This window comes from Microcebus murinus, chromosome 9 (genome assembly GCF_040939455.1).
Source record: "Microcebus murinus isolate Inina chromosome 9, M.murinus_Inina_mat1.0, whole genome shotgun sequence".
Lineage (NCBI taxonomy): Eukaryota > Metazoa > Chordata > Mammalia > Primates > Cheirogaleidae > Microcebus > Microcebus murinus.
This window is the reverse complement of record NC_134112.1, coordinates 64,370,671-64,393,001: the sequence shown is the minus strand read 5'-3', so window position 1 is coordinate 64,393,001 and position 22,331 is coordinate 64,370,671. Positions and strand designations below refer to the sequence as shown.

The 22,331-nt window shown below is 37.6% G+C and overlaps 1 protein-coding gene across 1 annotated transcript in view; it reads left to right on the top strand.

Moving 5' to 3' along the window:
• Positions 1-8,669: 8,669 nt before the first annotated feature.
• PNPLA8 (patatin like domain 8, phospholipase A2) overlaps positions 8,670-22,331 on the top strand; it is a 40,604-nt gene continuing 26,942 nt past the window's right edge. The window contains exons 1-3 of the mRNA XM_012745821.3: positions 8,670-8,796; positions 19,263-20,410; positions 20,553-20,702. Of these exons, the coding sequence (XP_012601275.1) occupies positions 19,352-20,410; positions 20,553-20,702 (1,209 nt within the window). The 5' untranslated portion in view covers positions 8,670-8,796; positions 19,263-19,351. The remainder of the gene's footprint in view (positions 8,797-19,262; positions 20,411-20,552; positions 20,703-22,331) is intronic.

Sequence of the window (22,331 nt, the reverse complement as noted above, 5' to 3'; positions counted from 1 at the left end):
ATGAAATAAAATGCTATATTGGCTCCACACATTGTGATTCCCTAGAATTGTTTCACTCTCTGTTATTTGGGGTTTGTAAGGGGCATCACAGTTTCTGAACATTTCAATTGTGTTTGTGTTTATTTTGCCTACTCTGAAGTCTGTGACTCACATACCTGGGCATTAACTAATTTTCCTAGAGAGAACTCATTTCCTGTTCCTTTTAAACAGGTCTTTTTCTCTTCTCAAGATGTTCAAGGTGTTTTTGTTTGTGTGTTTCATTTAATCTGAAATCACTTCCAGCTTCCTTCAGGGTCCATTCTTCAATAAATCACTTGTGGCCTCCTCCCAGAGCAAGTCGTCCTGCCTGGCTCTCTCTGTGGTACTTTCTCCTCTTACAGCCACATTACATCTATAACTTGAATATTCAAAATAGAATGAAAAGGTTTAATTTCTCTTTCACATGAATTATATACCACCATAAATCATCAAAAGGATCAAATTCCTAGTTCAGCCATTCAAGGTACTTTGTGATTTAGCTTTTTATACATTTCCAGCTTTATCTATTATTCCATTGAAATCTTTGGCTTTCATCCTATTCTCATGAAAGGCCATATATAGTCCTCACTTTTATACCTTTTTTTCTGTTGTTCTTATACTAAATGTGTTTTATATTAAATGTGTTCTTATACTAAATGTGTTTTCTTATGCTAAGTGTATTTTATATCCTGCACATTCTTCCATTTGGAAATAATTAAGTTTTATGGCTTGTCAGCAGCTCGCCTTAATTAGGGTAGCCTAATTAAATAAAGATAAAATGTAATGCCCAGTTAAATTTGAATTTCAGATAAACAAGACAAAATTTTTTATTAATAGTATAAATATTTCCCATATAATATCTACTTTGTTAAAGCTGGCAAACTTATCCCTAACTCCCTTTTAGAATCAATCACTGTCTCCTCTGAATTCTCCCAGAACTTTGTTGGTTTTTTTGTTATATAACATATTTTGTCCTTCCTTGTTTTATAGTGAATGTGGAGATCTGCCTCTTCTATAAGACTCTTTGGAGTCAGGCACTGTACCTAGCTCACTGTGTTGTACATAGTTGGTGCTCATAAATACCATTTCTTTTGAATTGAATTTTTCATCCTACTATGTTGATTCAGGCTAGACTCTTACTTCAAACAATATCTCTGGAAATTTTATGAACTTCTTTTCAGTCTTATTAATTTGGTATTGGTATGCCAATAATACTAGCAAAATTTATTGAATATATCCTGTGTATTGTACAGTTCATGAGGGCTAGGATTACATCTGCTTTATTGACTGGTGTATATTCAGATTATTGACTGCTATATATTTAGAGGCTACCACAATAATCAGGTCATTAAATGTTTCCAATAAATATTTTAATAAATACTAGGCATTTTACATGTATTATTTTATTTAAGCCTCTATAAAACCTTCTAAGATGAGTATTATTGTGCCTATATTTTTAGATGACAAAAGTAAGACTCAGGTTACAAGTCTTGCTCACTATTGTTTTGGGAGTGACAAAACATAGCTCTGGTTCATATAGCTCTGAAGTTATACTTGAATGATTTTATGAGACAATACAAGCAAGTATTGCTACCTTTAGAAAACAGACATTCTATCTCAAACTGGGGCCAAATGTCTTTGAAAAGGTCCTTATAGAAAAACTACATTTTTCAACTGTTGGAACTGAGACTTAAAAGTTGGGTATTTTGCTTAAGTAACTGGCAAAACTAGAACTAGAATCTAAGTTTGCCTGACTTTAAAGCACATGCTCTTCATAGGCACTGTACTTTCCAATCATTAGTCCCTGACAAACCTCTGAGCTCTCAGGAACTATAAAAAGCATTAAAGGAAAAGTGATACTCTGTTGCATCTAGGCACTGGTTCATTCATACAGTCCAACCAGTGTTCAGCTGCTGGCTATGTTACCCAGCCTTCTTGTTTTTCTGCCCTGCATTTTTCTCCTTCTGTGAAAAACTTTTCTTCCAAGACAAATACTGTGGTTCTATGGTAGATGCTGTTTCCTGGAAAGATCCAACATGCTAGGGTGGTGTTGAGGGGTTTGGTGTGGCTTGACCATGCTGACCAGTCACCGTACCTCATTCCCCGACCATAGATCATAAATTGAATTAGACTATTGGATTGGAATGTTGAAAGATTTTACTAATGAGAAAAGGGAGGCTTGCAGAAGTTATTTCCCCTCAGTATCACAACCAGTAAATGGTGAGGCTAGGACTCCAACCCTGTCTTAACTCTGAAGTTAAGCAATGTAAACCTTAATATTTGCCTATAAGAAAATTGACAATACAATTGAATACCAGGGCATTTTTAGATTTTTTTTCTGAATTTTTAACTAAATGAGATGTTCTGTAAGTAAGGCAGAGAATAACCTACAAAAGTATTAGGTAAAAGGTAAAGTGTAACTTAGATTCAAAAGCAAATTAGAGAAATTATGTCCTTAATATTTTGTGTTGTTACTCTTCTGCCAAAACCTGAGATATAACTCACCTATTAATAAAACCATTCTTCACCTAGAAAATTGCTTCATATATCTATCTGGTTTATTTCCTACTGGTTTAGTTCCTCTGGAGATTTCCCAGCAGTAAGCTGGATAAACTGGTCTCAACCCTGACAGAGAGGTCTGGACTGCAGGTGTAGACAGACAAACTCATTAAGGCAATTTTTAAGGTGGATGAAGAATGATTTTTATTAAGAGGTTAAATAGGGAAACAACACAATATAGCAACAGCATGGCTCCTCATCCCCTTCAAATCTTACCCTTTCACAGTGCCAAAAGAAATCTACTTAAAACTTAAATTTGACCATATTACTCTTTTGCCTTAAACTCTGATTCTGATCACCTAGAAGATCAAGTCAAGCTCAGTTTTAGGTCTCACACAACCCTTATATCACATTTTCAGTACCAGAAGCATGGAAGAGAGAGTTCCCTTCATACATCATAGCAAGTAATAGATAACTGTGTTGTTTCTTACCTCATTGCCTTTGATAACGATGTCCCTTCTCTCTGTAAAGCTCTCTCCTGTTTCTTACCAACTCCACTACTGCCATGTGCTTTGCTAGCAACATCTTTTATGAGTTGGCTCAGAAGTCCTTTCCCCCAGTAAGCCCTTCCTGACATCACAGGCTGGGATAGAAATCCCTGCTTTGAAATCTGAAAATATCTGGAGCACATCTCCATTAGTGCTTTTTCCACATTATATAATTACCTAAGCTTATACTTTGAGTTCTGCGAAAACTCTTCAATTTTTTACTTCCAGGAAATATCTTGATGCCAAGCACACAGTAAGCATTCAGTGGTTGAATGAGTAAATCTAATCTGTTCAATATATGTTCATCAAATAGTTACTGAGTACCTACCAAATGCAAAGCCTTAGTGCTGAGGATCAAAACAGATAAAATCCTTGCCTTCATGTCTTCAAGCTATAACAAGACAATTATATTAATTTTCTATTGCTGTTGAAACAAACTACTATACATTTAGTGACTTAAAACAACTCGAATTTATTATGACATAGTTCTGTTGGTCAGAAGTCCAGGTAAGGTGGCTAGTTCCTTTGCTGCAGGTCTCACAAGGCTGAAATCAAGGTGTCGGCAGACCTGGGCTTTCATGTGGCTTTGGAGAAGAATGTACTTTTAAGGTTATTTAGCTTATTTGCAGAATGCAGTTCCACGCAACTTGAGGGCTGAGGTCTCTATTTCCTTACTGGCTGTCAGCCAGGACTCTCTCTGGGCTCCCAAGACCACCTGCATTCCTTGTCAAATTGCTCCCCAGCCCCCATCTTAAATCTCTCTGACTTTCTTCATGCCACATCTCTACTGCTTCTAAGGGCTCATGTGATTACACTGGACCTACTATGAAGCCTTAGGCTAACTGCTTTCTTTTAGCTTCTGTATTTGCTTGTTTTTAGGAAGTTGGTTTGAGCGGGCTGATCGCAGTACATTTTGGGATGAAACAAAAGGGCAAGCGCCTGGGCACAAGGGGCCAACCAATCAATGTAAAGGGCAAGCGTGTGGACAGGTTATGCACCTAGGGTATAAAGGGCTCCGTCCCACATGCTCGGGGGCTTTGTCCGCAAATAGAGGCCGCCATATTGGTGCTCTGGGACTTGGACCCTAGCTTGAGCTAGTCAATAAAACTCCTTTTGATGATTTCAGCCTCAGTGATGCTCTCTCTTTGTTCTGTGGTACTACGGTTTCCCGCTCTAATGCTACACAGATAATCCAGGATAATTTTCCTTTCTTAAAATCTGTAACCTTAACTACATCCACAAGAAGTCACTAACATATTTGTAGATTCCAACATTAGGGCATAAACATATTTTAGGAGGCCATCATTTTGCCTACCATAGCTATTGTCAACGGAAAAAAGCCAAACTCTGTAAAATAATATATATATATTTTTTTTTTTTTGAGACAGAGTTACCCAGGCTAGAGTGCTGTGGCATCAGCCTAGCTCACAGCAACCTCAAACTCCTGGGCTCAAGCAATCCTGCCTCAGCCTCCTGAGTAGCTGGGACTACAGGCATGTACTACCATGCTTGGCTAATTTTTTCTATATATTTTTAGTTGGCCAATCAATTTCTATTTTTTAGTAGAGACGGGGTCTCACTGTTGCTCAGGTTGGTTTCGAACTCCTGACGTTGAGGGTTCTGCCAGCTTCGGCCTCCCAAAATGCTAGGATTACAGGCTTGAGCCACCACTCCTGGCCTCTGTAAAATAATTTTAAAGAGATTTATTTTGAGCCAAATTTGAGGACCATGACCTGGAGCCACTCCCAAGAGGCCTTGAGCAAGTGGACTTGATGTGGTTAGGTTACACTTTGGTTTTATACATTTCAGGGAGACACAGGTTATAGGTAAAGTCATAAATCAATATGCGGGAAGCATACATTGGTTTGGCCCAAAGAGGTGGGACATCTTAAAGGAGGGGGGCTTCACAAGTTATAGATGGGTTTAAAGATTCTTTGGCTTGTAATTGGTTAAAGACATGAAGCTTTGTCTAAGGGCTTGGAATGTTAAAATAAGGAGCTGTTTACCAGAGACAAGGCACCAATATAGATTTGTTATGTAAATTGAGGACCGGTAGGTTTGTCTTGCATACCCTTAGGCCTGTTAATGGGTTACAAAGGATGTTTCCAAGAAGGGAGGGGGGCATAAGGCAGGTCTGACCTCCCTCCTCCTGGCAGACAATTTAATTTTAGGATGTTCCTTTGGCCACAAGGGGGTCCATTCAGTCAGCCGGTAGAGAATGAGCCTTAAAATTTTATTTTAGTTTACACGACTATTCTTAAAGAATTAATTTTTGGCATATTGCTCACTTGGTTGATTTGAAGAAATATCTTACACCAATATGGCTAAATTTATTTTGGCTACATTAAGTTTTGTTTGAGCAATAGACTAGTTATTTGAAGAAGTTATTATGAACCAGAACTTAATAGTTAATATAAAAGAGTGACTATGGATATAGAAGAGGGAAAGATCTAAAATAGATGAGGAAATCAGTAGTAAACCTTATAAATGGGATAAGCACACCAAGTAAATGATACAAGGGCAATGTGGATATCTCTTTTACCTAACTGCAGAAGAATACAGGGTTGAACAATTACTGTATTTAACATTATTTCCTGAAGGCATTAGTATGGCATTAATACACAAGATTATCTATTTTGTATATTACTGAATTTATTTTGTATGAAATTAAATGAAATTCTCTTTTCTCTCAAAACTTTGCCCAACATTGAAAGAATCATAAGTGCATTTTATTTTCCATTTTTAACTTATCAAACTAGTAATCTAAATAAAATTAAAATCAATTCATTAATATAGAATTTTAGAAAGTCTGCTATTTGGGGGGTATTATGCTAGACCCAGAAGAAACAAATATAGTTACTACACTTTCTGCCTGTAAGAAACTTGCAGACATATGAACAAATAAATTATAACACTGTACAACAAAGGCAATAGGAGAAGCAAGCACAGGTGGAAGGAATGATGTAATCTATGAAGTAGTGTGGTAAGATTTTCCTGATGAAGGACAAATAAATCTTTAAGAGGACAGGGCAGAAGGGAAGCTGAGCCAATGGCATGAGCAAATTCACTAAGTATGAAAAGGCATAGGGTGCTTGGGGAAATACAGGTAAGACTGGAGGGGAAAGAGTGAGCAGCAAAGTAAAGGCAGGAAGGTAGGCAGGGTCAAAGCCTATCATGCCATACAGTTTGTTCCATGGAGATGAAGTGCCAGCGGAAGTTTTTTAATCAGAGAAAACACATGATTGGACATGCATGTTCAAAAGATTACCATGACTGCAAAGAAGAGACTGACTGGGTCAGAGGTTAGTTACACTGGAAAACCAGTTTAGATGAGATTGAGGAGGGAGGATGAAAGCCTAAATGAAAGCAGTTGCAATGAGAATGTAGAGCAGAGGGAAGATTCAAAAGATTCTGCAGTTAGACTCATCACAAATTAAAGGTATGGTGGGGGACAAGAGAGGGAGAAGGGCAAGTAAGGAAAAGGAGGAATAGAGAGTTTCTTGAAAACTTCTGACATGGGAGGGAAATCTGGATATTTGATAACATCCGACTAAACTAGGGAATGAAGGAACACAGGGGCGAAGGTGAGACTCTCTCCTCTACCAAACTTCTGTTAGCGTGAGCCCTTTTCTCAACTAGCCCTTGTCCTTAGGCCCCTATTTTAGGCCTGCTGAGTCCAGTTGCAGCAAGAATCCAGCTAAATCAGTTTAGAGAGAATATCCCACTCCTTGATAACTGATCACCCCCATCTACCTTCAACAAGAATCTTAAATCAGTTAAGCAAGAACTTCCCCTACAGTGATGTACCTTTTAGTAATTTTCCATGCACTGACACCTCATTCTGTCAGTTGGCAATAAATCCTAGCTGTCTTTGTTGTATTAGAAGTTGAGGCTGATCTCTCTGCCCTATGGCAATAGTCTTGACACCTATTGTGATAGCCCTGAATAGTCCTCCTTGTCTTTTTAACAAGAGTCAGAATAATTTTTTCTTTACAATGGAGAGAAATATCCCCCAGAACTAAAGTTACTTCCATACTTCTCTATGGTTTTATTTGTGCATATATCTTTTAACTGTCGTTTAGCTAAATAACATGTCTGGCTTATGCATTGCTGGTATCATGATGGACCCAATTCAGTTTACCTATGTCCCAAGAGCCTGGCAAGCTGGCTTCCCTCTTTAATTTTTTTTTTTTTTTTTTTTTGAGACAGAGCCTGGGTCTGTTGCCTGGGCTAGAGTGTCATGGCATCAGCCTAACTCACAGCAACCTCAAACTCCTGGGCTTAGGCGATCCTCCTGCCTTAGCCTCACGAGTAGCTGGGACTACAGACGTGGGCCATCACACCCCGATAATTTTTCTTTTAGTAGAGACAGTGTCTCACTCTTGCTCAAGCTGGTATCAAACTCCTGAGCTCAAGCTATCCTCCTGTCTCAGCCTCCCAAAGTGCTAGGATTATAGGCCTAAGCCACCTTGCCCAGCCCCCTCCTTAATTTTTTTAAAATTATGCTAACATAAATTTCAGTCTAACATTCAGTAAGTGTGGCAGCTCATACCATTTCCTCCCTTTAAGAACTTTACAATAATCTTACAGGGGACTAAAGCATTGGCAACGATAAGAAGGTGAGCCACAGAGTGGATTCTAACACACTTGTTAATATTTTGAGGTTGAAAACTAGTCAAGACTACTTTTCTACGTTCCATCCTGACCTCAACTTAATTACAAGATCACTTCAAGAGAGTAATGGCTGTTGCAACAACCCAAATTCGCTATTGTAGCATGAAAGGAATGGCATGGCTGTGTTCTAATAAAACTATTTTTTAATGGACACTGAAATATGAATGTCATATAATTGTCATGTGCCCCCAAACAGGCATTTTTTTTCAAGCTTTGAAAAATGCAAAAACCATTCTTAACTCACAGCTGTACAAAAATATGTGTAGGGCTGTAGTTTGCCCACCTGGTACGCATAAAATGTCAGAATTCGACCACTTGTTCTAATTTACAATAATATACATGAAAGCGCTTCTGAGTGACATTTACTCAGGGTGGCCATGCCCAGGAATGGATAGCTAGGAGACGTCACCATAAACGGTGACGTCAGCGTGGTAGGAGCCTGGCCATGCCGCTCCCCACCCTCCAGGTGGCTGGTGGGTAACGCAGCCAGCAGCTCAGAGGACAAGGCCTTGAGGGACGCGGAATCAGAGGCTTGGCTCTGCTGAAAGGGGATGGTATCCTGCAAACAAGCAAGCCCCGAGCTGCTCTGAGGTCTGGCCCACGGAGCAAACACAAGCTCCCCGGGCCCCCAAGCTCAAGCACCCGGGCCGGACCCTACCTAAACTCTCCATATTCCCAGCCTGCCAGCCAGGAAGCCAGCCACGCCTCTTCCAGCGCTTGCACCCCCATGCACGCACGCACGACACCTGCGGGCCTCCCGCCGGGCGCTCCGTCATGCTCTATTGCGCATGCCTGGGGAGGGGCGGAAAGGCGATTGACAGGGAGGCAGAGAGGCCAGAGGGAGGAGGAACCGCCCCCGGGCAGGCGAGTAGACGCGAACGGGCCGGTGCGTCACTTCCGCTAGGGGCGGGACGGGGCGGGCCGAGGGGTGGTACCCCGGCTTCTGCGCCTCTGTTTGGGTTGGAAGCTCAGCTGATGCAGGCCGGCCCGAGTGGACGTCTATGCCGGGAAGGAGTCCGTCGCCACTGCCGCCCGAGTGACTGCGGCCTGCATCCCGGTCAGTGGCCGTGAGGGGACCGGGGCGGGACGATAGGCCGGCTCTTCACTCCGGACACTTGTCCGGCCCTCTGGGTCTTCCTGTTTTCTGAGGGCACTTCCAGAGAGAGGGTGGGGAGACGCCCGGCTTCGGGAGGTCCCAGGATCGCGGCTCCAAAAAGCCACCGGGCATCGGAAGGAGCCCGCGGGTCCGGGGGCTGGCTGGTGTGCAGCGCCCTCCGCCTCCTGCGCACCCGCGGGTTTTGCCGCCCCAGAAGCGCAAACTGTTTTGGTCTCTGGTCATGCTCGGCGCCTCCTGTCGCCTCCCACGACTCCTAGCCCACTTTCCCCGAGTCTGTCCTGCCTTTCCCTGGACTGCGGTGTTCTCCACCAGTTCACTGGTGACTCTCAAAACGGTTTCCTTGTTCTACATCATTCTCGACTGTTAGTGTGCTCCTGGTGATTCTACTGCGTGATGTTTTTATTTATCAGCTATTTCTTTTTAATCCTACCCACTCTTGATTCTGTGCCTGACTGCTGTTGCTTAAGTGGATTCAGGTGTGTGCTTTTTAAAAGGTGAAGGTGTATGAATCATTGTGTTGCGGTGCTTCCTATCCCTGTGTCATTTCTGTCATTATGCTGGGAGGAACCTGGTTTCCACGCCTAACTGGGTGATAACTTTAAAGAAAAGTGGCGACTCCTAGGAAAAACTTAGAAGAGATGTGACATAAGGGACTATCATAAAATACTGTTTAAAGTACTGTTTTTATTTACAGTAACAGTTGTATACTAGTTCTGCAGTCCTAATTGTTGAGATTTCAAAAAAGACAAAAGTGTGTTTTAGTGTATTGAGAAAATACAGTTAAACAGTGAAATATTAACAATTTTAAAATCCGAGGATTTTTAGAAAGTATATTACTGTAAACTGAGAGCTTATTCCTAGTATGAGCAGTTGTTTGAAGACCATTATAGCTGTTTTAAGTTGCTTATGCCAATTAGCTGTACTTTCAATATAAGAACATATTTTTATTTGATAACTTTTATTAATGAAACTTTTTCTTAATGTTGATCTTGTTTTTCTGTTTCTATATCAGATCTAAATTAAAATCTTGTAAGCAGTGCCCTTTTAATGAGTGTGTTGAGTGAAAGGGTCAGTATCACTAGTTTGTATGTTTACTTGTTTCAAGAACAGCTTGTACTTGGAGTTTTTTCCTCAGTTAAAACAGAGGATTTGTGCTGAAGCTGCATATTGCTTCACTTGTGGAACAGGTTCTTGTAAAAAGGTCAAGAGTTAAAACTCTTAGCCCTAGACACCTTGCTGTCCTGTTATTTCTTAGTCCTAATCTTTCTCTTCCATCCTCATGTATTTTATTCTGTTCATTATCCATTACTTTTGAACACTTTTCTCCTGTATTGGTTTCAGTGCCCTGATTTTTGGGGGGTATCTTTCCTCCTATGTTTTTTTGTTTCCTGGGAGGTCTTCTCTTCCTCCTACTAACCCTCTGGGTGGAACTCAAGGCTCTACCCATGGTTCTTTCTAAACTAGAGTTTCATATTTGAAACTCAGGGAATACTTTAATAGGTCTGCAAATATCCTGAAATGTCATAAAAAATATAGTGTGAATTTGCAAATAAACATTTTTCAAGGAGGAAGAGCTTTCATCAGGTTTTAGGATCCCAAAATCATTATTGTAAACTATTCTTTGATTCATCCAGTCTTATAGTTTTAGCTGCCACTGTGCTGGTAAGTCCACGCGTGAATCCAGTCTATATACGTTTCCATTTGAACATCCCACTGTTACTTCATCCTGTAAATCCAAAAGAAAAATTCATTTTTTCTCTTACAAAATTGGCCTCTTCCCAGTTTTCTCATATTCACAAATGGTGTTCTTCATATGTTTCTGATTTAAAATGTTACAGTTCTCTTGACATCTCTCTCTTTACCCTATTCTTAGCTGTCACCAAATCCTGGGTTTGATTGCTTTGTTTCTTTGCCCCTACTTTGAAAATGCTAAGAGTCACCTTCTTCTCTATTCAAGTTCTATTGCCATAATTCAGATCCTTGTCACCTTCTTGTCTACATTATTGGAATAATTGACATCCTCTGTAAATTCATTCTTTCCATCCTCAGCTGGGCCTCCACTCAACAGTTTCTTTAATTCCTTTAGTTAAAACTCTATTCCTCCCTGGGCACTTGGTCCAAGCCTCTCCATTTTATTTATACCCCCATTGTATTTATACTACCTCTGTTCTTCCTTGTTCTTTTCTCAGTAAATGGTAGTACCTCTCATTTACATTCTTCTTATCTTTTTGCATTCCAACTTTTGTTTTGCCTGAATTTACTCTCAAAACCTTTATCTTCCATTTGTTAATGTTGTGATTTAAGAGCAATTACATTAAGCTTTTTGATTTTGTTGATCACCTCTGTTTCATAACTTTTGCTTAGCAGTTGTAGTTTCTGAAAGGTATATTAAAATCTCATGGCCGGGCGTGGTGGCTCACACCTGTAATCCTAGCTCTCTGGGAGGCCGAGGCGGGCGGATTGCTCAAGGTCAGGAGTTCAAAACCAGCCTGAGCAAGAGCGAGACCCGTCTCTACTATAAATAGAAAGAAATTAATTGGCCAACTGATATGTATATAAGAAAAATTAGCCGGGCATGGTGGCGCATGCCTGTAGTCCCAGCTACTCGGGAGGCTGAGGCAGAAGGATCGCTCGAGCCCAGGAGTTTGAGGTTGCTGTGAGCTAGGCTGACGCCACGGCACTCACTCTAGCCTGGACAACAAAGCGAGACTCTGTCTCAAAAAAAAAAAAAAACAAAACAAAAATAAAATCTCATGATCATGACATTGTCTAGTCTTCTTGTAATGGTTCCCATTTTTTGGCTTTATATACTGTATTTCATTGCCAAGTTGATAGATGTATTCATAATTAGTCATATTGGAAAGAAGCAATGCAAACTCCTTACCATAGGCTAGGGCATTGTCCAATTTTCTGCCTGAATCTTGGGCCCTATCTATGTCATTCTTCATTTTCCTTAGTTGTCTTCAGCCACCTTGTTGTGTTCTTGCTGTTTTTGAACATGCAAAGCTCTCTTTTGTCTCCAAAGCATTGGTTGCATTTTTCCTAAGGAGATCAGAAGTGCCATGTAGGGGCCAAGAGAAAACTTATCCCTCAGTCTCTGAAGTTTCACTAAAAATCAACTGACAAAAGGTAGATTAATAGGAGAAATGAAATACAAATTTATTAACATGCATGGGCCCGGATACTTACATAGCTTTTTTTCAGAAGGCAGGGGGAAGATGGGGAATACAGGTAATTCTTTTGAGGGGCAATAAATGATTACTAATGAGAATGAATGGATAAGGAACAGATTAACTTATCAATGGTTGTCTTAGGAAATGAAGGAGCCTGAGAGACAGACATCTTGTGAAAGGGTCCATTCAGGTGTGGTTACTATTCTTCATTCTTTTCTACAGTAGATAATGAGGTAACAGGAAGGGGAAGGAAAAACAAATTGTTTTCCTTGGTGGGTTCTCTTTTTTTAATAGGGAAATATACCTATCTCTGTAGATAGGGGAACAGTCTCTTCCAGCATCTGTTGATCTGTAAAGGCCTTTAAATACTCTTTATATTAGTGAGCCATATTTTGGGGTCAAGTTCCCTGGACTTCTTCAGCTAGGAAGACAGGTTTCCTTCTTTTCTCTCTTTCCCCCGTATAATTCGGTATTTAAAAATAATATGTGCGCATGAAATTTAGAAGGATTTCAGTTCAAACTGTAATCTCCTGGATATTTTATTAATACAATAGGTCTTTTATTCCATCGTTCTCAGTATCATCTTCTACCTCTCCCTCATATAATCTCTCTAGGTCCTGCAGTAAAACTAGACTACTTGCAATTTCTGTATATGCTGTCTGTGCTTTCCTACTTGATTTTGTGTTTGCTTGTGTTTTTCACCATTATTTAGAATTCTCTGTTTTCTTGTTCATCTTTATGCATGATGAATTCCTTTTAAACTTTGTCCGCTTTTAACCCCTTTTGTAAACTTTCCTTGGTATCTACTATTCACATGGTACCTTCTATTAAAGTGCTTTAAATGTTTTGCTTTTTAAAATTATAAATTAATACCTGCTCATTGTAAATAATTCGGACAATAAAAAAGTAAAAAGTTGGCCGGGCGCGGTGGCTCACGCCTGTAATCCTAGCACTTTGGGAGGCCGAGGCGGGCGGATTGCTCAAGGTCAGGAGTTCGAAACCAGCCTGAGCGAGACCCCGTCTCTACCAAAAATAGAAATAAATTAATTGACCAACTAAAAATATATATACAAAAAATTAGCCGGGCATGGTGGCGCATGCCTGTAGTCCCAGCTACTCGGGAGGCTGAGGCAGGAGGATCGCTGAGCCCTGGAGATTGAGGTTGCTGTGAGCCAGGCTGACGCCACGGCACTCACTCTAGCCTGGGCAACAAAGTGAGACTCTGTCTCAAAAAAAAAAAAAAAAAAAAAGTAAAAAGTTAAAATCCTTCTCATTCTCCCTTGGTCCCACTCCTCAACTAACAAGAATAAATAAAAATGTGCTTTTTATTTTAGAGTGTGTGTGTGTGTGTGTGTGTGTGTGTGTGTGTATGTATACCCACAGATTTCAATGACATGTAGGTTTTCATTTTATTTTTTAAATGTCTACATATCTATATATTTATTCATATATATATATATAGTATATTTAGTGCCGCAGTTTGCTTTTTTTGTTTAAGACTTTTTTTAGAGCAGTTTCAGGTTCACAGGAAAATTGAGAGGAAGTACAGAGATTTTCCATATATCCCTGGCCCCTCCACATCCATGGCCACCTCCATTATCAACATCCGCCACCAGAGTGGTATAGTTGTTACAACTGATGAAACTACATTGACACAGTCACCCAAAGTCCGTAGTTTACATTTGGGTTCATTCTGAACTATGGACAACATTCTGTGGGTTTGAGAAAATGTATAATGCTATATATCCATTATTATGCTATCATACAGAGTATATTTACTGCCCTACTAATTCTCCGTGCTCTGCCTATTCATCCTTTCCCCCTATTCAGCCCCTAGGAACTACTGATCTTTTTACTGCCTCCACAGTTTTGCCTTTTCTAGAATGTCATATAGTTGGAATCATACTGCTATGGTGTGAACATTTATGTCTCCCATAATTCATGTTGAAATCCTAACCCCCAAGGTGATGGTATTAGGAGGTAGGACCTTTGGGAGATGATCAGGTAATAAGGTTGTATCTCTCATGAATACAATTAAGTGCCCTTATAAAAAAGGCCCCAGAGAGCTAGCTAGTCCCTTCTACCCTGTGAGGACACAGGTAAAAGTCACCGTCTATAAACCAGAAAGTGAATCCTCACCAGACACTGAATCTGCTAGTGCCTGTGATCTTGGATTTGCCAGCCTCCAGAATTGTGAGAAATAAATTTTTGTTGTTTATAAGCCACCCAGTTTATGGTATTTTGTTATAGCACCCTGAACAGACTAAGACAGACTAAGACACTTTATAGTATATAGCCTTTTTTAATTGGCTCCTTTCACTTAGTAATATACATTTAAGGTTCCTGCAGGTCTTTTTATGGCTTGATAGCTCATTTCTTTTTAGCACTGAATAAATTTGCATTGTCTGTATCATTGTATTTACCATAATACACATACCAAATACTGATGTACCACGGTTTATTTATCCACTCACTTATTCAAAGACATCTTGATTGCTTCCAAGTTTTGGCAATTATGGATAAAGCTGCTGTAAATGTTCACATGAAGGTTTTTGTGTGGACGTAAGTATTCAGCTGCTTTGGGTTAATATCAAGGAGTATGATTGCTGTCACAGTGACTGAACCATTTTGCATTTCATCAGCAATGAGTGAGAGTTCCTGTTACTCTACATCCTCACTAGCATTTCGTGTTGTCAGTGTTACGGATACTGGCCATTCTTATGATTCTGTAATAGTATCTTATTGTGTTAATTTGCATTTTCCTGATGACGTATGATGCAGTACATATTTTCATGTGTTTATTTGCTATCTGTTAACTTATTGATGCAGTGGCTTTTAATATCTTTGGCCCATTTTTAATTGTTTTTTGTTTTCTTATTGTTGAGTTTAAAGAGTTCTTTGTATATTTTGGATATCCGCCCTTTATCAGATATGTGTCTTAAAAATATTTTCTCCCAGTTTCTGCCTTGGCTTCTCATTCTCTTGACACTAGCACAGAGCAGAGGTTTTTAATTTAAATGAAGTCTACCTTATTGATTGTTTCTTTCATAGATCATGCTTTTGGTGTTATGGCTAAAAAGTCATTGCCATTCTCTGGGTCATCTAGGTTTTCCCTTATGTTGTATTCCAGGAGTTTTATAGATTTGCATTTTACACTTAGGTCTATGATCCATTTAGAGTTAATTTTTTGTAAAAGGTGTAAGTTTTGTGTCTAGATTCATTTTTTTTCATGTGGATGTCCAGTTCTAGCTCCATTTATTGAGACGACTATCTTTGCTTCATTGTATTGCCTTTGCTTTTTTGTCATAGTCAGTTAACTATATTTAATTGGGTCTATTTATGAGCTTTCTATTCTGTTCCATTGATCTATTTGTTCTTTCACCAATACCACATTGTCTTGATTTCTGTAGCTTAATAGTAAGCGTTGAAGTCGAGTAGTATTAGTCCTCCAACTTTGTTGTTCTCCTTCAATCATATGCTAGCCGTTCTGGCTCTTTTGCCTCTCTGTGTAAACTTTAGAATCAGTTTGTTGATGTACATGAAATAACTTGCTGAAATTTTGATTAAGATTTTGTGTATCTGTAAAGTTGAAAAGACCTGACATCTTGACAATACTGAATTTTCCTATTGATGAACATGAAATATCTCTCCATTTATTGAGTTCTTTGATTTCTTTCATCAGAGTTTTGTAGTTTTCCTCCTTAACATATTTTGTTAGATTTATATGAAATATTTCATTTTGGGGACATGCTACTGTAAATGATACTGTTTTTTTCAAATTTCAGTTGCTAGTATATAAGCTTTTATATATTAAACTTATATTCTGTAACCAACCTATTAATATAATTGGTTATTAATTCCAGGAGCTTTTCTGTTTATTCTTTTGGATTTTCTACATAGGCAATCGTATCATGTGCAACCAACGACAATTTTATTTCTTTTTTCCCTGGAGTGTATATTTATTTATATTTAAAATGTGTTTCTTACAGATAACATTGTTGGGTCTCTTTTCTTTTTAATTCATTCTGACAATCTCTGACTTTTGATTGGTGCATTTACACCATTGACATTCACCATGATTATTGACACAGTTGGATTATTATCTGTTGTATTTTTTTAATGTTTTCTATTTGTCACCTTTTTTCTGTTCCTATTTTTATTTTTCACTGTTTTTCTGGCTTTTGTGGTTTGAATTGGGCATTTTATATAATTATGTTTTTTCTCCATTCTCCATATCAGTTATGCTTTCTTAAAAATTTTTTTAACTTTTTAAAGTTGTTGTCCTAGTGTTTGTAATATACATTTATAGCTAATCCAAGTCCATTTTCAAATAGCACTATACTACTTCACAGGTAATATGAGTAGTTTATAATAACAAAATAATCCTCATTCTTCTCTTCTATCCTTGGTATCATTGCTGTTATTCATTTCACCTCTATATAAGTATACATAAGCATATATATATATACACACATAAGTATACATGTGTATATACGCATGTATATATAAGTATATATACATATAAGTATACATACTTGAGCACATTGTTGCTAATTTTTTTTGAACAAACTATTATCTGTTAGATCAATTAAGAATAAGAAAAAGTTCATATTTTACCTTCACTTATTCCTTCTTCAGTGCTCTTCCTTTCTTTATGGGTAATCTAAGTTTCTAACCTATATTACTTTTCTCTCTCTGAGAAAGAATTTTAACATTTCTTGCAATGCAGGTCTACTGGTAACAAATTTCCTCAATCTTTGAGAAAGTCTTTAATTTTTATTCAAATTTGGAGGATAATTTTGCATGGCTCAGAATTCTAGGTTCATAGGTTGTTTTCTGTCAACATTTTAAATATTTGACTTCATTTTCTTTTTCTTTGCATGGTTTCTGAGGGGAAATTGGATGTCATTGTTATCTTTATTCCTCTATGGGTAAGGCATTTTTTCCTCTAGCTTCTTTGAGGATTTTTTCATTGTCTTAGATTTTCTACAGTTTGAGAATGATATGCATAGGTACAGGGTTGTTTTTGTTTTTGGGGGTTTTTTGCATTTATGCTGCTTGATGTTCTCTGAACTTTCTGGATCTGTAGTTTGGTGTGTGACATTACTTTGGAGAAATTTTCAATCCTTGTTATTTCAATATTTTTTCCATTCCTTTTTCTCTTTCTGGTATATGCATTTCACATATTTATGCCTTTTGTAGTTGTCCCTCAATCCTTGATATTATGTGATGTTTTCTTCAGTCTTTGTTATTTTGATTTTCAGTTCTGAGGTTTTCTGTTGATATAGCCTCAAGCTCAGAGATGTTCTTAGTTGTGTTCTTCCTCAGTCTACTAATAAACCCATCAAAGGCATTCTTCATTTCTGTTATGGTGCTTTTGATCTCTAGCATTTCTTATTGGTTCTTTCTTAGGATTTCTGTCTCTCTGCTTACATTGCCCATCTGTTCTTGCATGCTGTCTGCTTTATCCATTAGAGCCTTTGGCATATTTATCAATAGTTGTTTGAAATTCCAGGCCTAATAATTCCAACATTCCTTCCATGTCTGGTTCTGATGTTTACTTTGTCTCAAGTTTTGTTTTTTGCATTTTACTATGCCTTGTAATTTTTTCTCAATAGCCAGACATGATGTGCTAGGTAAAAGGAAATGCTGTAAATAGGCCTTTAGTAATGTGGTGGTAAGATATGAGGGGAAGAGAAGCTTTCTCTAGTTCTATGATTAGGTCTCAGTCTTTTACTGAGCCTGTGCCTCTGGCCTGTGAACTCAGTTTTTTCCCCACCCTAGGTGGGCCAGGGTACAGTGGGCCAGAATTGAGTATTTCCCTTTTTCCAGGTCAATTATGCTTTGATAAAACCCCAGCAGGTTAGCTTCTGGTTAACTACTAATAGTTTCTCCTGAGGGCAGACCTTGGAAAGAGGAACCCTGTACTCTGGTGTATTTCAGTTCTCCTCCCCCTGCTATAGAAGCATCTGTTGTTTCAGGACTTTTTGATAAAAGCCATTCTCACTGGAGTTAGATGATATCTCATTGGGGGTTTTGATTTGCATTTCCCTGATGATTAGAGATGTTGAGCATTTTTTCATATGTTCATTATCCATTAGTCCATCTTCTTTTGAAAAGCTTCTGTTCCTGTCTTTTGTCCACTTTTTAATGGGGTTGTTTGATTTTTTTTCTTGCTGATTTGCTTGAGTTCTTTGTAGATTTTGGCTATTAGCCCTTTGTTGGATGTATGGCATGTGAATATTTTCTCCCATTGTGTAGGTTGTCTATTTACTCTGTGGATTGTTTCCTTGTCTGTGTAGAAGCTTTTTAATGTAATCAGGTCTCATTTATTTATTTTTGTTGTTACTGTGATTGCCTTTGAGGACTTCATAAATTCTTTGCTTACTCCAATATCTATAAGAGTTTTTCTAACATTTTCTTCTGGAATTCTTATAGTGTCATGCCTCAGGTTTAAGTCTGTTGTCCATTGTGAATTAATTTTTGTGAGTGGTGCGAGGTGCAGATCCTGTTTCAGTCTTCTATATGTGGCTATCCAATTTTCCAGCACTATTTATTGAATAGGGATTTTTCCCCCCAAATGTGTGTTTTTGTTTGCATTGTCGAAGATCAGGTGGCCATATGTGGATGGTTTTATATCTCGGTTCTCTGTTGTGATCCATTGATGTATGTCTCTGTTCTCGTTAAATATATTCCTAGGTATTTTATTTTCTTTGTTGCTATTGTGAAAGGTATTGAGTCTTTGATTTGATTCTCAGCTTGACTGTTGTTTGTGTATAGGAATGCTGTTGATCTCTGTACATTGATTTTGTAACCTGAGACTTTACTGAATGTATTTATCAATTCCAGGAGTCCCCTGGCAAAATGGGGTTTTCTAGATATAAGATCTTATCATCAGTAAAGAGCGATAGTTTGATCTCTTCTTTCCCTATTTGGATACCCTTGATTTCCCTTCTCTTACCTGATTACTCTGGCTAAGACTTCCAGCATAGTGCTGGAATAGAAGTGGTGACAGTGGGCAACCTTGTCTGGTTCTAGTTCTAAGGAGGAATGCTTTCAACTGTCAATTTTTTATTACCTTAAAAATGAAATCTATATCAACCATGATGGAACTATATTATTGTGCCCTTTTTGGGATAAGTTACTGAGTTTAGTTCAAATAGTCATGTATTTTGTACTATACCATGTTTCAATTTTAACTTGAATTTTTATTTTTTTTCCTTGCTGTTTCAGGTAAGACCATGAATTATGGGATTTCTTAAATGAAGCATTCAGGAATGAAATGAGAGAATGTCATATAGAAAATAGATGATTTTTAAGTTATGTCTATTAATTTGACTGTAGATATATATATTTACCTCCTTAGTAATGCAAGAAGTCTTTGTGGAAAGCAGAGAAGCAAGCAACTGCATTTCTTGTTTGCATCTAAACATTACTGGAGGATAAATCACATCAGTCTACAAAGAGGGTTTCATACAAGCAAAATAAGATGTAAATGGACCAAAAGTCAAGCACATTCTTGCAGTAAGCACTGTTACTCTCCAAGCAACCATGGTGTACATATTGGAATTTTGAAACTTAGTACTTCTGCTCCTAAGGGACTTACAAAAGTGAGCATTCGTATGTCCCGTATTAAAAGTACTTTGAACTCTGTTTCAAAGGCTGTTTTTGGCAATCAGAATGAAATGATTTCACGTTTAGCTCAATTTAAGCCAAGTTCTGGAATATTAAGAAAAGTAACAGATAGTGGCTGGTTAAAACAGAAAAACATTAAACAAGCCATCAAATCTCTGAAAAAATATAGTGATAAATCGGCAGAGAAGAGTCTTTCTCCACAAGAGAAAAGTCATGTTATAGATAAAGAAGAAGATACAGGTAAACAAAGTCTTTTTCCTTACACAAGTTCTATAACCACAAAATTTGGAGAATCATTCTACTTTTTATCAAATCATATTAATTCATATTTCAAACGTGAGGAAAAAATGTCTCAAGAAAAGGAAAATCAACATTTGCTGGACAAATCAGAACTTGAAGGTAAAAATGTTGAAGAAGGGAAAGCAAGTTCTTCAGATCCTGGCATCTTGACTGACAAGCCAGGCTCAGAATCTTCTTTAGATCCTGAGGACAAGCCTGCAAGTCCCAGTGGGATACCCGAGGTTCTTCCAGTGTCTACTAAACAAAGTATTGCTAACTTTCTTTCTCGTCCCACCGAAGGTGTACAGGCTTTAGTAGGTGGTTATATTGGTGGACTTGTCCCCAAATTAAAGTATGATTCAAAGAGTCAGTCAGAAGAACAGGAAGAACCTGCTAAAACTGAGCAGACTATCAGCAAAGACAAAAGTGCAGAGGAGAAAAAGCGTTTATCTCTTCAGCGAGAAAAGGCAAGTTGTTATTCATTGTAGGTTTAAGTTGTATTAACTTTTGTCAAATTTATAAGTTTCATTTCCTAATGGGACCTAAGGAACTTTAACTCTTATTTAAAGTTATATATTTTAATCATATGTATTTAATATGTCTTTGTAGATTATTGCAAGAGTGAGTATTGATAACAGAACTCGGGCATTAGTTAAGGCATTAAGAAGAACAGCTGACCCAAAGCTCTGCATTACTAGGGTTGAAGAATTGACTTTTCATCTTCTAGAATTTCCTGAAGGAAAAGGAGTGGCTGTCAAGGTAATTTCTAACTTATTTAATCTGGTTTTGTCTTGGAACAAGAATAGTAATAAACTTTCTAAAATGGAAAAGCCAAAGCCTTTCATTTTTTTATTTAAAATTTTTTGTAGTTTTTATTATACATGTGATATATATTTAGTAATTGCCCTGTTTATGATATACATTATGCTAAGCAACCCATTTTATTCTGTAATACAAATTATGTTATTAGTATTAATATTTGTCCTTTGATATTAAACCTTTATAGTTTAGAAGATAAATATTGGTATATTAGCTGAATTGCCTAACAGCTGCCAGCCATGTTTTTTAAAATACAATGAGATATTTATGCTACGTAACTACTCTTAAGAAAGGAGACATAATTCATATGTAAATTCTTGCTAGTTCTTATTTCATAGTCCTTGCATATTTGAAAGTCTAAAAATTTTAATAACTTTATTGATAATTGAATTGGTAATCTTATTAAGTAGAACAATTAGCTTTTGTTTGCCTTAGTTTTTTCAATTATAAAATAGTGAAGATAATGTAGACCCATTTGAATAGACTGTTTTCAGAGAAATGCGGAAAAATAGGACTAATGTGGTTGAGTCTCTTTACATCTGTACTACTAAGATTACTTGTAATATTTAGTGAACAATTTGAAAATATACAGTGATAGATATTGCTAAAATTTCATTAGAAATCAACTAGTACTTGGTTTTAGCTGGTTATTCAGAAAATTATATTAACTTAGTTCACAATTATCCTACTTTTTGGTAATTACTTTGCTGAGAAATTATCTACATCTTTGAATAATGTCCCCTTCTTTAGTTTTATATTATATAACACATACATTATAATAGATAAGTTTTAGCATTTCATGTTTCTAAAATTTCGGATTGTCTTTTCTATTTATTTAATCCCTTACCTAAAAGATAAATTTTCCAAATACACATACACTTTTAAGTATATTTAACATTTTAGTGATATTCTGAAAGCAGACATCTAAAATAGAATTATATAGAATCTTAGTCCATTCAGAGGCTATAACAAAATACCTTAGACTGGGCAATTTATATACAACAGAATTTATTTCTCACAGTTTCGGTGGCTAGAAAGTCCAAGATCAAGGCACCAGCAGATTTGATGTCTGGCGAAGGTTCTGTTTCTCATAGATGGTATCTTGCAGCATACTCACATGGCAAAGGGGGCTAGGCAGCTCCCTTCAACATCTTTTACAAGGGCACTCTAACACTATGAGGCAGAGCCCTCATGACTTAATTACTCCCCAAAAGGCCTCACTTCTCACCTTTTAATATTACTGCATTAATATTATTGCTTTAGGTACTAGATTTCAACATATGAATTTTAGAGGGGACACCAACATTCAGATCATAGCATATATCTTAAAGAATTGAAGTATGAATACAGATATATCTGTAAGCATTAAGTTCAGTGAAGTTCAATTACGAACTGAACACATTCATGTAGTTGACACCCAGATGAAGAAACAGGACATAACCAGTGCTTCAGAAGTCTCTTTTGTACCTTATTTCAGTCACAATCTCCCAAAAAGGTAATCACAGGTTAGTTTTGCCTGCTTTTCTATGTTATATGAATGCTGTGTGATTGGCTTCTTTCATTCAGCCT